This window comes from Heteronotia binoei, chromosome 12 (assembly GCF_032191835.1).
Source record: "Heteronotia binoei isolate CCM8104 ecotype False Entrance Well chromosome 12, APGP_CSIRO_Hbin_v1, whole genome shotgun sequence".
In the NCBI taxonomy this organism is placed as follows: Eukaryota; Metazoa; Chordata; class Lepidosauria; order Squamata; family Gekkonidae; genus Heteronotia; species Heteronotia binoei.
In genome coordinates, this window is record NC_083234.1 from 13,083,892 (window position 1) to 13,097,488 (window position 13,597).

Consider the following 13,597-nt stretch of genomic DNA (forward strand, 5'->3'; position numbering starts at 1 on the left):
AAGGAGTCCTTGTACCTCTTCTTTGGTGCCCCTCTATTTCGATGGCCGGTGGAAAGTTCGCCATACAGGGCAATTTTGGGAAGGCGGTGGTTTTCCATCCTGGAGATATGCCCATAGTAAAAGCATATATAGTATTGCTGCAACATGTAATCCACTTTCTAAACTTATCAGTTTTTCTTCGGCTGCTTGGGCAAGTTATTCCAAACATGATTTCCACTTGTGATTTGAGCCTGGTTGCATTTGAGTCCAAGTGCCTTTGGTCACTGACGCAGGAGACCTTTGACTCTAGCAAGAGCAGCCAGCTAATTTCCTGCCTTGCTGTGTCTCATTGAGCTCCTGACCCATTGATTGCCAAGGAACACCTCATTCTGCCATTCCTGTCTTATCTCTAGATTAAAAAGACCAATCTATTTTTCCCCAATTTCACACTCTCTTAACTTAAGAGCCAGTTTGGTGTCATGGTTAAGTGTGCGGACTCTTATCTGGAAGAACCAGGTTTGATTCCCCACTTCTTCTCTTGCAGCTGCTGGAATGGCCTTGGGTCAGCCATAGCTCTTGCAGAGTTGTCCTTGAAAGGGCAGCTGCTGGGAGAGCTCTCTCAGCCCCACCCACCTCACAGGGTGTCTGTTGAGGGGGAAGGAGATAAAGGAGATTGTAAGCCACTCTGAAACTCTGATTCAGAGAGAAGGATGGTATAAACCTGCTGTCTTATTATTATTCTTGTTGTTTAATGTAAGATTTGCTTCACGCTTGCAGTTAAGAAAAGTCTTGGGGGTTTTTCCCCATTCTTTCAGGGAGGATCAATCATATTTATGGAGGAAGATCATAGGACTATCTCAATAGTGCTTTGCTATTGCAGCTGAAGAGAACTTCCCGGTCCAGAGGCAACATAATTCTGAAGTCCAGGGTTTAAATTCCATCAAAATCAATTTGTAACTCTGTTCAAGAGGCCATGTGGCCTCTCTCTGTATCCTGCTTCTGGCCTTCCAAAATATCTGCTTGCCAGTGGGGTAGAGGATGCTGGACTAGATGAACTTTCAGTTTCAATTTAATAGGGCCGTTTGTACTTTTTTATGAGGTCCTCTGGGGGCTTTTAGCCACAAGGTATAGATGAAACACTATCTCTGGGGCAGTGCTGCTCTGTATTCTTGGTGCTTGGGGGGCAACAGAGGGAGGGCTCCTGGAGTTCTGACCCCACTGATGGACCTCTGGATGGCCCCTTGGTTTTGGCCACTGTGTGACACAGGGTGTTGGACTAGACGGGCCATTGGCCTGATCCAACATGGCTTCTCTTACGTTCTGATGTCTGAGGTAGTGATGCTGTGTATTCTTGGTGACTGGGGGGCACCTGTGGGAGGGCTTCTGGAGTTAGGTTTGGCCACTGTGTGACACAGAGTGTTGGACTGGATGGGCCATTGGCCTGATCCAACATGGCTTCTCTTCTGTTCTTATGTGACACAGTGTTGGACTGGATGGGCCATTGGCCTGATCCAACAGGGCTTCTCTTATGTTCTTCTGTGACACAGAGTGTTGAACTGGATGGGCCATTGGCCTGATCCAACAGGGCTTCTCTTATGTTCTTATGTGACACAGAGTGTTGAACTGGATGGGCCATTGGCCTGATCCAACATGGCTTCTCTTATGTTCTTATGTGACTCAGAGTGTTGAACTGGATGGGCCATTGGCCTGATCCAACATGGCTTCTCTTATGTTCTTATGTGACACAGAGTGTTGAACTGGATGATCCATTGGCCTGACCCAACGTGGCTTTTCTGATTGTCTCATGTTCTTATTTATTTGTTTATTTCATTTCATTTCTGACCCGCTCTCCTGGAACCAGCCCAGAGCAGGTGATAACCATTCATAACTATGCAATAAAGCCTTCTAAAATACAACGCAAGTTAATAAATAGCAATAAAATCAATAAAACAATTAGATTTACGGTTTAAGATGGCGTACTTGGATGGAGGGCGATATTAAACATCTGGAGAAGGGATGAAAGGGGGAGAAGCAGGGGGAGGGGAAGGAGGGAGAGGTCTTTTTGTCGCTGGTGTATCCTTGTAGGGAAGGCCTGCGACTCAACAGTAAAGAACCAGCTTTTCATGCAAGCAGAGACAGATTTTAAACCTGACATCTGGTTTAAAGCCGGTTTGGTGTAGTGGTTAAGAGCGGTGGGCTCTATTCCGGAGAACTGGGTTTGATTCCACACTCCTCCACCTGCAGCCAGCTGGGTGACCTTGGGCCAGTCATGGTTCTCTTAGCGCTCTCTCAGAGTTTTGTAAGGCACAGGGGTGGGATTCTAGCAAGAGCTCCTTTGCATATTAAGCAACACACCCCTGACGTAGCCAATCCTCCCAAGAGCTTACAAGGCTCTTTTTTGTAAGCTCTCGGAGGATTGGCTACATCAGGGGTGTGTGGCCTAATATGCAAAGGAGCTCTTGCCGGAATTCCACCCCTAAGGCAGCTTCATATACTCATGTGAGCTCCTCTAGTGTAGCCTCAGTGTTCCAGGAGATCCCTGGTCCTGATTCCCACCATTAACTCACTAAGTGGTTAAGGCAAGCCATTCCCTGTCAACCCCTTCATCTGCCATATAGCAATGCCTACACAGATCTAACTTACAGGGCTGTTGTCAGGATCATATGAAGTCAATGCATGTGGTGTGCTTTGGATGCTAAAGATGCTGCGTATAAATGCTCGGGGCTGTTGTCATCATTATCTTGTTGCTAAGTGCCTGATTGGCTCCCTCCGAGCCTGGACTTCTGATGGACTGGGAATTTTTGGATGCACCAAGCTTCCAGAAATACCCAATCCCAGGTGTTCTGTGAATCCTGGCAAGTTGTGCCTGTCCTGTTGTTGCACATCCCTGATGCAATTCTACCACCTGTCAGCCCATCTTCTCTTGCCCCATCCCTTTTGTTAAAATAACCACAGTGTGCCTGAAGAACTATGGACGGAGGTTTGTGACATTGTACAGAAGGCAGCAATCAGCACCATTCCAAAGAGAAATGCAAGAAAGCAAAGTGGCTGTCTGATGAGGCTTTACAAATAGCTGAGGAAAGAAGGAAAGCGAAAGGCAAAGGTGAAAAGGAAAGATTCACCCAACTGAATGCGGATTTCCAGAGAATAGCAAAGAGAGATAAGGAGGCCTTCCTGAAGGAACAATGCAAAGCAATAGAGGAAAATAATAGAATGGGAAGAAGGGAACGTTTCATGCAAAGATCGCCAAGATAAAGGACAAAAATGGTAGGGACCTATCAGAAGCAGAAGAGATCAGGAAGAGGTGGCAAGAATACACAGAAGAATTATACAAGAAGGATCTCAATGTCCCGGACAACCATGACAGTGAAATCGATGACCTTGAGCCAGACATCCTGGAGAGTGAAGTTAAATGGGCTTTAGAAAGCATTACTAAACAGCAAAGCGAGCGGAAATGATGGTATCCTAGTTGAGCTATTCAAAGTCCTAAAAGATGCTGCTGCTAAAGTGATGCACACATTATGTCAACAAATTTGGAAAACACAACAGTAGCCACAGGATTGGAAAAGATCAATTTATATTCCAATCCCAAAGAAGGGTAATGCCAAGGAATGTTCAAACTATCGCACCATTGCACTCATTTCACATGCCAGCAAGGTCATGTTAAAGATCCTACAAGCTAGGCTTCAGCAGTATGTCGATCAGGAACTGCCAGAAGTTCAAGCTAGGTATCGGAGAGGTAGAGGAACTAGAGATCAAATTGCCAACATTCGATGGATTATGGAGAAAGCATGGGAGTATCAGAAAAACGTCTATTTCTGCTTCATTGACTATGCTAAAGCCTTTGATTGTGTGGATCACAACAAACTGTGGCAAGTCCTTAAAGAGATGGGAGTACCAGGCCACCTCACATGTCTCCTGAGAAACCTGTAGAAGGGTCAAGATGCAACTGTCAGAATGGGATATGGAACAGAACGGGATATGATTGGTTTAGAATAGGAAAAGGAGTTCGACAAAGATGTATATTGTCACCCTGCTTATTTAATTTATATGCAGAGTACATCATGCAGAATGCTGGCCTGGAAGAAGCACAAGCCAGAATTAAGATTGCGGGGGAAAACATCAACAACCTCAGATATGCAGATGACACTACTCTAATGGCAGAAAATAAGAAGGACCTAAAGAGCCTCTTGTTGAGGTTGAAAGAGGAGAGCACAAAACTCAACATAAAAAAAACTAAGATCGTGGCATCTGGCCCCATCAAACCTTGGCAAATAGAAGGGGAAGACATGGAAGTAGTGACAGACTTCACATTTCTGGGATCCAAGATCACCGCAGATGGTGACTGTAGCCATGAAATTAAAAGACGTTTGCTCCTTGGGAGGACAGCTATGGCGAACCTGGGCAGTATAATAAAAAGCAGAGACATCACCCTGCCAACAAAAGTCCATATAGTTAAAGCAATGGTATTCCCAGTAGTAATGTATGGCTGTGAGAGCTGGACCATAAGGAAGGCCGAGCGCAGAAGAATAGATGCTTTTGAGCTGTGGTGCTGGAGAAGACTCTTGAGAGTCCCTTGGACTGCAAGAAGATCCAATCAGTCAATCCTAAGGGAAATCAACCCAGACTGTTTCCTGGAAGGTCAGATGCTGAAGCTGAAACTCAAACACTTTGGCCACCAAATGAGAAGGGATCACTTCCTGGAGAAGATCCTGATGCTAGGAAAGACAGAAGGCAAAAGAAGAAGGGGATGGCAAAAGATGAGATGACTGGACAGCGTTACTGATGTAACAAACACGAATTTGAGCAGACTTTGGAGGATGGTGGAAGACAGGAGGGCCTGGTGTGACTTTGTCCATGGGGTTGCAAAGAGTTGGACTCGGCTGTGCGACTGAACAACAACAACAAATGCAAGTGAGTAGGATCCACATGGCGCAGAATGATAAAGCTGCAGTATTGCAGTCTGCTCACAACCTGAATTTGATCCCGGCGGAAGCTGGGTTCAGGTAGCCGGCTCGAGGTTGACTCATCCTTCCATCCTTCCGAGGTCAGTAAAATGAGTACCCAGCTTGCTGGGGGGGGGAGTGTAGATGACTGGGGAAGGCAATGGCACACCACCCCATAAAAAAGTCTGCCGTGAAAATGTCGCGATGCGATGTCACCCCAGAGTTGGAAACGGCTGGTGCTTTCACAGGGACTACCTTTACCTTTATGCAAGTGAGTGCAATAATGGACACTGTGTGCCCACTAAACATGATGGTGACCACAATGAGTCGTGCTGCCATGACATGCCTAGCAGTGTTTTTGAAAGTTAAAGTTGTTTTCTTTCCGCCTCTCCTCCATCCATTTACCTGCCTTCCTGACGTGTGGCTCTCCAACACCTGACATTCATGTCTTGTGGCCCTCAAACATCTGACGTTTATTCTATGTGGTTCTTAAGTTAAGCAAGTTTGGCCGCCCCTGGTCGGAAGCAATAGAACAAGTTAGAATCGAATTTTAAAAAAAAAAATTGTTGGCCTTAAAGGTGCCATTGGATTCTAACTTGAGTCAGAAAAGTTATTCGTATTGTATTTGCAGGGCTTTTTTTTGAGCAGGAACGCAGTTCCTGCTGGCTTGGCATCAGGGAGTGTGGCCTAATATTCCAATGAGCTCCCGCTGGGCTTTTTCTACAAAAAAAAGCCCTGTGTGTTTGTATGCTGCTGCTGACCCGGCCCAACCTTCTTCCCTTAGAATTGCAACCAAAGGCAACCCAATTGCCATGCTTTGTGGCACTGAATTCTGTAAAGGGACTATGCTGTGTGGAACTCACTGCCAAAAAGTGTGATGTTGGCCACGGACTTCAATCCTGTGGTGAGGCTGAAAGAGGTCTTACAGCAGCTGCCCTTTCAAGGACAACTCCTGCCAGAGCTATGGCTGACCCAAGGCCATTCCAGCAGCTGCAAGTGGAGGAGTGGGAATCAAACCCGGTTCTCCCAGATAAGAGTCCGCACACTTAAAAGGAGATTAGAAAAATCCTTGGGTAGATAGATCTGGCGTCAGTGGCTGTTGGTGGAATGCAAAGTTCCATGTTTGGAAGCAAAAATACACTGGAAGGAAGAAGAAGAAGAAGATGATGATGATATTGGATTTATATCCTGCCCTATACTCTGAGTCTCAGAGTGGTCACAATCTCCTTTACCTTTCCCTGCCCCCACAACAGACATCTTGTGAGGTAGGTGAGGCTGAAAGAGGTCTTACAGCAGCTGCCGTTTCAAGGACAACTCCTTGAAAGCTGTGGCTGACCCAAGGCCATTCCAGCAGGTGCAAGTGGAGGAGTGGGGATTCAAAACCCGGTTCTCCCAGATAAGAGTCTGTGCACTTAACCACTACACCAAACTGGCTCTCACAAGGAAAGCTCTGCAAGAGCTGTGGCTGACCCAAGGCCATTCCAGCAGGTGCAAGTGGAGGAGTGGGGATTCAAAACCCAGTTCTCCCAGATAAGAGTCCGTGCACTTAACTGCTACACCAAACTGGCTCTGTTTGGGACTGTGCAAAGAGGATGCTGGACCAGTGGAACCATTGGCCCAATCCAATAGGAATTACTTTTCCAAAGGGACTGTGATTCATTTATGTTTTCTCTCACCTCCCCCAACTTCCTCATAAGGCGAGAAGCCGCTGAACAGAAACGGCAACACAAAATAGATCAGAAGTGCCGTCTCATCCCAGTTGTGAGAGGAGGTGTTGCTCATTTGCACATGCAAATTCGTTTAAGCGTAGCACATTTGAAATTGTTGCCTTGTGTAGTGGCAGAACTAAAAAAAGCCATGCAGGTGACAAACCCCCCAATAGAGAGAAGCACAGGCACCCGTCTCAATTACAATCAGTCATTTCGACAGGGCTTCTGCAGCTTCACAGTCGGCAAGCCCGTTCTCCTTTCCAAGAAAGGCCGCTTAATTGTGGGCTGCAGGAATCCCAGGTTGGTGCCTGAAGGTTCTGCTTTTCGGGGGCCCACGAAAATAGGGTTCCATAAAAAAAGCTCACAGGAAAAAAGCTCACAGAAAACGCCCACTGTCATAAATGCTCACAGGAAAAATACCCACATGGGAAAATGCCCACACGGAATATGACATGCTTTAATCCTACAACATCCAATATGGGTAATACCTGTTCATTCTCAAAAATGGTGAATGTTATCCACAATTATAAATATCTATGATGCTTGACATGGTATTTTTTCCATGTGGCCTTCTTTCCGCGTCGGCTTTTTTCGATTTGGGCTTTTTTCTGAATGGCCTTTTCCCCGTGTGGGCTTTTTCCATGTGGGCTTATTTCCACGTGGGCATTTTTCCTTGTGGGCTGTTTTCCATGTGCGCTTTTTTCCTGTGAGCGTTTATGGCCGTGGGGTTTTTCCGTGAGCTTTTTTTCCCTGTGGGCTTTTTTCCGGTTACCAAAAATACATGAAGCTGCCTTCTACTGAATCAGACCCCTTGGTCCATCAAGGTCGGTATTGTCTACTCAGACTGGCAGCGGCTCTCCAGGGTTTCAAGCTGAGGTTTTTCCCATCACTTACCGCCTGATCCTTTTTAATTGGGGATGCTGGGGATTGAACCTGGGACTTTCTGCATGCCAAGCAGACGCTCTGCCACTGAGCCACAGCCCCACCCCCATCCTGACCCCCTTGCTAGCTTTGAAGTCAGTTATTAGGCATTTGTTTGCCTTGGCAGCTTAGGCAGCAGATAAAATTATTTTGGAAAGGTTGCGAGAATTGTTCTTGGGATGGAAACAGGGCTTTTTTTTTCGTAGCAGGGACTCCTTTGCATATTAGGCCACACACCCTTGATGTAGCCAATCCTCCTGGAGTTTACAGTAAGCCCTGTATGAAGAGCCCTGTAAGCTGCCTCTAACAGTGAAGGCTACCTTTAATCACCATGGCTAGTAGCCACTGATGGACCTCTGCTCCATTGATATACCTAATCCCCTTTTAAACCCATGAATGGTCATTGTTATCACTACCTCCAGTAGAAATGAATTCCACAGTTCAATTACCAATGGACAGAGCTTTTTGGGGGGTAGCAGGAACTCCTTTGCATATTAGGCCACACACCCCTGATGCAGCCTTTGCATATTAGGCCACATACCCTTCATCCAAGAGCTTACAGGGCTCTTAGTACAGGGCCTACTGTAAGCTGTTGGCGGATTGACTACATCTGGGGGTGTGTGGCCTAATATGCAAAGGAGTTTCCTGGCATGGAAGCCACAATTAAATGTAAAACACAAATACTGCCCCCCCGATATGAGTGTCTACTCCAGGTCAGGAAATTCCTGGAGTTTTGGAGGTGGGGGCAGAACCTGGAGAAAGCAGGGTAAGAGAAAGGGATGGATCTTAGCAGTGTATAAAGAAAGAGAAGAAGAGATTGGATTTATACCCTGCCCTTCACTCAAGAGTCTCAGAGCGGTTTACAATTTCCTTTCCCTTTCTCTCCCCACAACAGACACCCTGTGAGGTAGGTGGGGCTGAGAGAACTCTGAGAGAAATGCTCTTGAAAGGAACAGCTCTGACAGAGTTATGACTGATCCAAGGTCACTCCAGCAGGTGCAGGTTGAGGAGCGGCAAATCCAACGCGATTCTCCCAGATAAGAGTCTGTGCACTTAACCGCTATACCAAACTGGTTTTCCCCAAGCTGCGTGACCTGGGACCAGTCGCACTCTCCCAGCCTGGTCTACCTCACAGGGTTGTTGTGAGTATAAAAGAGAGGCGAGGAGAATGATGTAAGCTGCTTTTGGGTCTGCACTGAGGAAAAAGGCAGGGTATCGGGTTGCCAGCTCTGAGTTGGGTGTGCAGAAATCCCACCTGGTTTTTCCTGGAGATTTTGGGGATGGAGCCTGAGAAGGGCAGGGTTTGGGCCATAATGCCGTAGAGTCCACCTTCCAAAGCAGCCATTTTCTCTAGGGGAATTGATCTCTGTCGCCTGGAGAGTGGTTGTAATAGCAGGAAACCTCCAGCCACTTGAACTAGACAAGCCGAAACTTCCGTGTAGACAAAACCTCAAATATCAAATAAGAAAGCTTTCTGTATTCAACGTAAATTATTCAATTCACTAAATTAGAGTGGAAGCCCTATGGGGCACTGATTGTAAAGGACTGAGTTGTGTTCATTCTGGATTCTCTGCTCTGATTTATTTATAGATTTTAATTTTGACTTTAGTGTTTGCAGAATGGTATAATAACATATATTGAATGCAGGAAGCTTTCTGATTGGGTTCTGTTTACACAGAGGCCTTAGCTTGTCTCGTTCTACCTGATCCGTGTGTCTCACTTTTGTTGCCTGCCAACAGGAGGTCTGGCAACCAGAATGAGACCCACGGATAGAAGTGGCAAGGAGAGAAGCTAAGCCCCTGTGTATACTGTCTAGATACTACTGATAGTATCAGTATTGTGTTCAGTTTTGGGCACCACATTTTAAGAAGGATCTAGACAAGCTGGAACAGATCCAGAGGAGGGCAAGGAAGATGGTGAGGGGTCTGGAGACCAAGTCCTATGAAGAAAGGTTGAAGGAGCTGGGCATGTTTAGCCTGGAGAGGAGGCAGCTGAGAGGTGATAGGATCACCATCTTCAAGTGCTTGAAGAGCTGTCATATAGAGGATGGTGCAGAATTGTTTTCTGTGGCCCCAGAATGTAGAACCAGAACCAATGGGTTGAAATTAAATCAAGAGTTTCCGGCTCAACATTAGGAAAAACTTCCTGACTGTTAGAGAAGTTCCTCAGTGGAACAGGCTTCCTCAGGAGGTGGTGGGCTCTCCTTCCTTGGAGGTTTTAAAACAGAGGCTAGATGGCCATCTGACAGCAATGAAGATCCAGTGAATTTAGGGGGAGGTATTTGTGAGTTTCCTGCATTGTGCAGGGGGTTGGATTAGATGACCCTGGAGGTCCCTAACAACTCTATGATTCTATGATTCTAATAAGAATTCCTTAAATCGCAATTCAACAGGTAAGTCCAGTTCCTTCGGGATGCAGCAAAATATGCTCCAGTCTTCAATGTGCAGTAATTTCCAATATTCTGTATAGGCTGTGCAAGCTAAATGGGCCTCCTGGAACGTTTAGACCCCGCTTTCACCCAGAAGGGCTTTATCCAAGCTTTAATACATGTCAGTATACTTCCAGCCGATCCAATATTTCCGACTCTTACACTTCCCATCAAGGTTTCCGCACTTAACTACAGCTAAACTCTGGATCACTTCTTTCGGGCTGGAGCATATTTTTCTGCGTCCCGAAGTCCGTCTTAGCGGGAGAAGCGAACAGTCAACCTGGGAAGAAAAGGAACCGGACTTACCTGTTGAATTGTGAACTGTATGAGAATTGACTGCTTCTTTCCCTTTAAGACGTTCTGCTCTGTTGGTATTTTTTTTGTATGAATGCATGTTGTGATTTAATAATAGGTATTTTAAGATTTTTTTTTTTATTTCTATTGTCTGTACTTGATTAAGAAATTCGCATTAGTCGTATCTAGACCAGGGGAGGCCGAACTGCAGCTCAAGAGCCACACGTGGATCGTTCGCACATATTGTGTGACTCTCGAAGCCCCCAACGCCCCATGAGCGCCCCTTAAATCATTTCTCCAAGCCAAGTCAGCCGGTGACTTGGACAATGCATTTCAAACTAAAGTTGCTTTCTTTCCACCTCTCCCTCCCCTCCCCGCCACCGTCTATTTGCCTGCCTTCCTGCCCTGCGGCTGTCAAACATCCGACCTTTGTGCCTTGCGGCTCTCAAGCATCAGATGTTTATTCTCTGTGGCTCTTACATTAAGCAAGTTTGGCCACCCCTGATCTGGACAGGGGTGGCGAACCCTTTTTCTGTCAAGGGCCATTTGGATATTTATAACATCATTCGTGGGCCATACAAAATTATCAACTTAAAAAGCAGTGCTCCGCCAAGGGAGGACAATTCAGGCTGGCAAAATTAATGTAAATAATTGTTTTTCTATTTGAAGTCACGTGGGGAGAGCCTAATACAGCACACACACACACCGGCCTGCCACTCTAGGCAAATGCCTAGGTCCAGGCATATTAGACCACATCCCCTAATATTAGCATATTAGGCCACACAATCTGAGATAATCACGTGCAAATTTAACTGGTGGTAGCTGGCTTCCACCCCCCACACCTGCCACCCCTCCCTCCCTCCCTTCAGCTGCTCCTAGCAGACCTTTAAAGCACCCACATACCCCTGCAGCGGTCCTTCACAAGGCCCACAAGAGAGGGTGGGCTTGGCCCAGCAATCTCCGAGGGCCAGACCAAGTGATCTCGAGGGCCGTAAATGGCCCTCGGGCCTGACGTTCCCCACCCCTTGTGTACACGGAGGCTTGGCTTCTCTCCTTGCCACTGCCACCAGGAGGTTGGCAAGCCAAGCTGCAGGGGTTTTCTTTTTAACAGGAACGCAGTTCTGGCTGGCTTGGTGTCAGGGGGTAACCTGCACTAGCTGCCTATAGAGTACCAGATCCATTTCAAGGTGTTAGTTTTGACTTTTAAGGCCTTGCGCGGCCTGGGACCAACATACCTACGGGACCGTCTCCTCCCTTATACGCCCCGGAGGTCACTTTGTTCAGCCTCCCAATATCTTCTGATAGTCCCCAGCCCAAGAGATGCCCGTCTTGCCTCTACCAGGGCCAGGACTTTCTAGGTCCTGACCCCGACCTGGTGGAATCGGCTCCCTATGGAGATCTGGGCCCTACCTGGCCTATTGGCCTTTCGTAGGTCCTGCAAAACGGAGCTGTTCCGCCAGGTCTTTGGATGAGGCAGCGGGCATCTAGTTATCCATCCGTTGGCCTCCCCCCTACTGCTTTGCTGCTCTACTTAGGGTTGCCAATCCCCAGGTGGGGGCAGGGGATCCCCCAGTTTGGAGACCCTCCCCCCGCTACAGGGTAGTAAGAAAGAGGGGGGAGGGGAGGGAAATGTCTGTTGGGAACTCTATTATTCCCTATGGAGATTTATTCCCATAGAAAATCATGGAGAATTGATCTGCGAGTATCTGGGGCTCTGGGGGGTGGTGTTTTGGGGGGTAGAGGCACCAAATTTTCAGTATAGCATTTAGTGCCACTCCCCAAAATACCCCCCAAGTTTCAAAATGATTGGACCAGGGGGTCCAATTCTATGAGCCCCAAAAGAAGGTGCCCCTATCCTTCATGATTTCCTATGGAAGGAAGGAATTGAAAAGGTGTGCCGTCCCTTTAAATGTGATGGCCAGAACTCCCTTTGGAGTTCAATTATGCTTGTCACAGCCTTGATCTTTGCTCCACCCCTAATTTCTTCTGGCTCCACCCCCAAAGTCTCCTAGGTCCACCCCCAAAGTCCCCAGATATTTCTTGAATTGGACTTGGCAACCCTAGCTCTACTGCACAACTGTACTGTGGTGCTGTATTGTGGTACTACTTTGTGCTATACCACCTTGCTGTCGTGTCATCTTGCTGCACTTTGATGAATGTTGTAATTAGTTTTATTATGATTTTATTGTGATTTTATTTCTGTTTGATGTACTCCGCTCTGAGCCCCCAATGCGGGAATGGGCGGAATAATAATAATAATAATAATAATAATAATAATAATAATAATAATAATAATAATAATAATAGTAATAATAATAATAATATGCAAATAGATTCCTGCTGGGCTTTTTCTATTAAACAGCCCTATGCGGAACAATGCTGACATCAGGGGGTGGAGCCTAATGTGCAAATGAGTTCCTGCTGGGCTTTTTCTGCAAAAAAAAAAAAGCCCTGCCAAGCTGGATACCAGCAGATTAAGTATTGAAAGGCTCAAGCCCACGGCTGAAGCCTGCATGGCTTTTGAACCAGGTCTGCCAAAAGTTTATTGAAGGCAGGCCTCTTCCGCTGCTGGAGCCTCCTGTTGCTGCAGCCTTCTCTAACCCCTCTCCTCCTCCTTTTCTTCGCAGGCCGCAGAACTGGGAATGGCGTCGGCGTATTACACGTATATCTTCACTAATCTGGTAAGACGTTTTCTCAGCTGCCTTGTCCCTGGCGTAAGAGCTGTGCTGCTGAAAAGTGACTCGCCGGGATCTCGGAGGTGTCTGGCACCTCTGCCGACGCCTCTGAATGGGTGGGAGAGCAGAGAAATCTGAGGGGGGGGGTTTGTTCTGAGAGGCAGACATGTGCTTCTTTTTAATGGCTTGATCCATTGTGAAATAGCGACGATGAGAACCGTTTAAAGAACTGAGAGCCAAGCTCAGGGGTCGTTTTGTAGAAAAATAGATGGTGGGGTCATCAGCATAACTCATTAGCATATGCCACCACCACCACCCCCCAGCCAAAAGCAACCTGATGCAAGAAAGGAGAGCCCCGAGCGAGCGAGGCCTGCTTAGTAAAAAGGCCAGCAAGCCACCCAAAATCACATAAGAAGTGGAGAAAGGGTGGCGCTGGCTTCTCCAGGGGTTAATGAGGGCTGCTGGGGGTGTGGCAAAGCTCCTGGTGGCTGGCTGGCTGCTAATCCATGGATTGTTATGCAGCTGCACCTACTATTCAATGGACAAAGTAGGTGGGGAGGAGGAGGGGGAACCCTCAGAAAGGTTCAGGAGCTGTGCTCCTGTGAGCTCCTGCTGAATCTGAGGCCTGGCCAAGCCAAACCTACT

General features: G+C 47.1%; 1 protein-coding gene across 1 annotated transcript in view; it reads left to right on the plus strand.

Moving 5' to 3' along the window:
- Positions 1-13,597, plus strand: part of GRIK4 (glutamate ionotropic receptor kainate type subunit 4) — a 901,771-nt gene that overhangs the window by 651,235 nt on the left and 236,939 nt on the right. Inside the window, 1 exon segment of the mRNA XM_060251811.1 lies at positions 12,905-12,958. Within this exon segment, the coding sequence (XP_060107794.1) occupies positions 12,905-12,958 (54 nt within the window).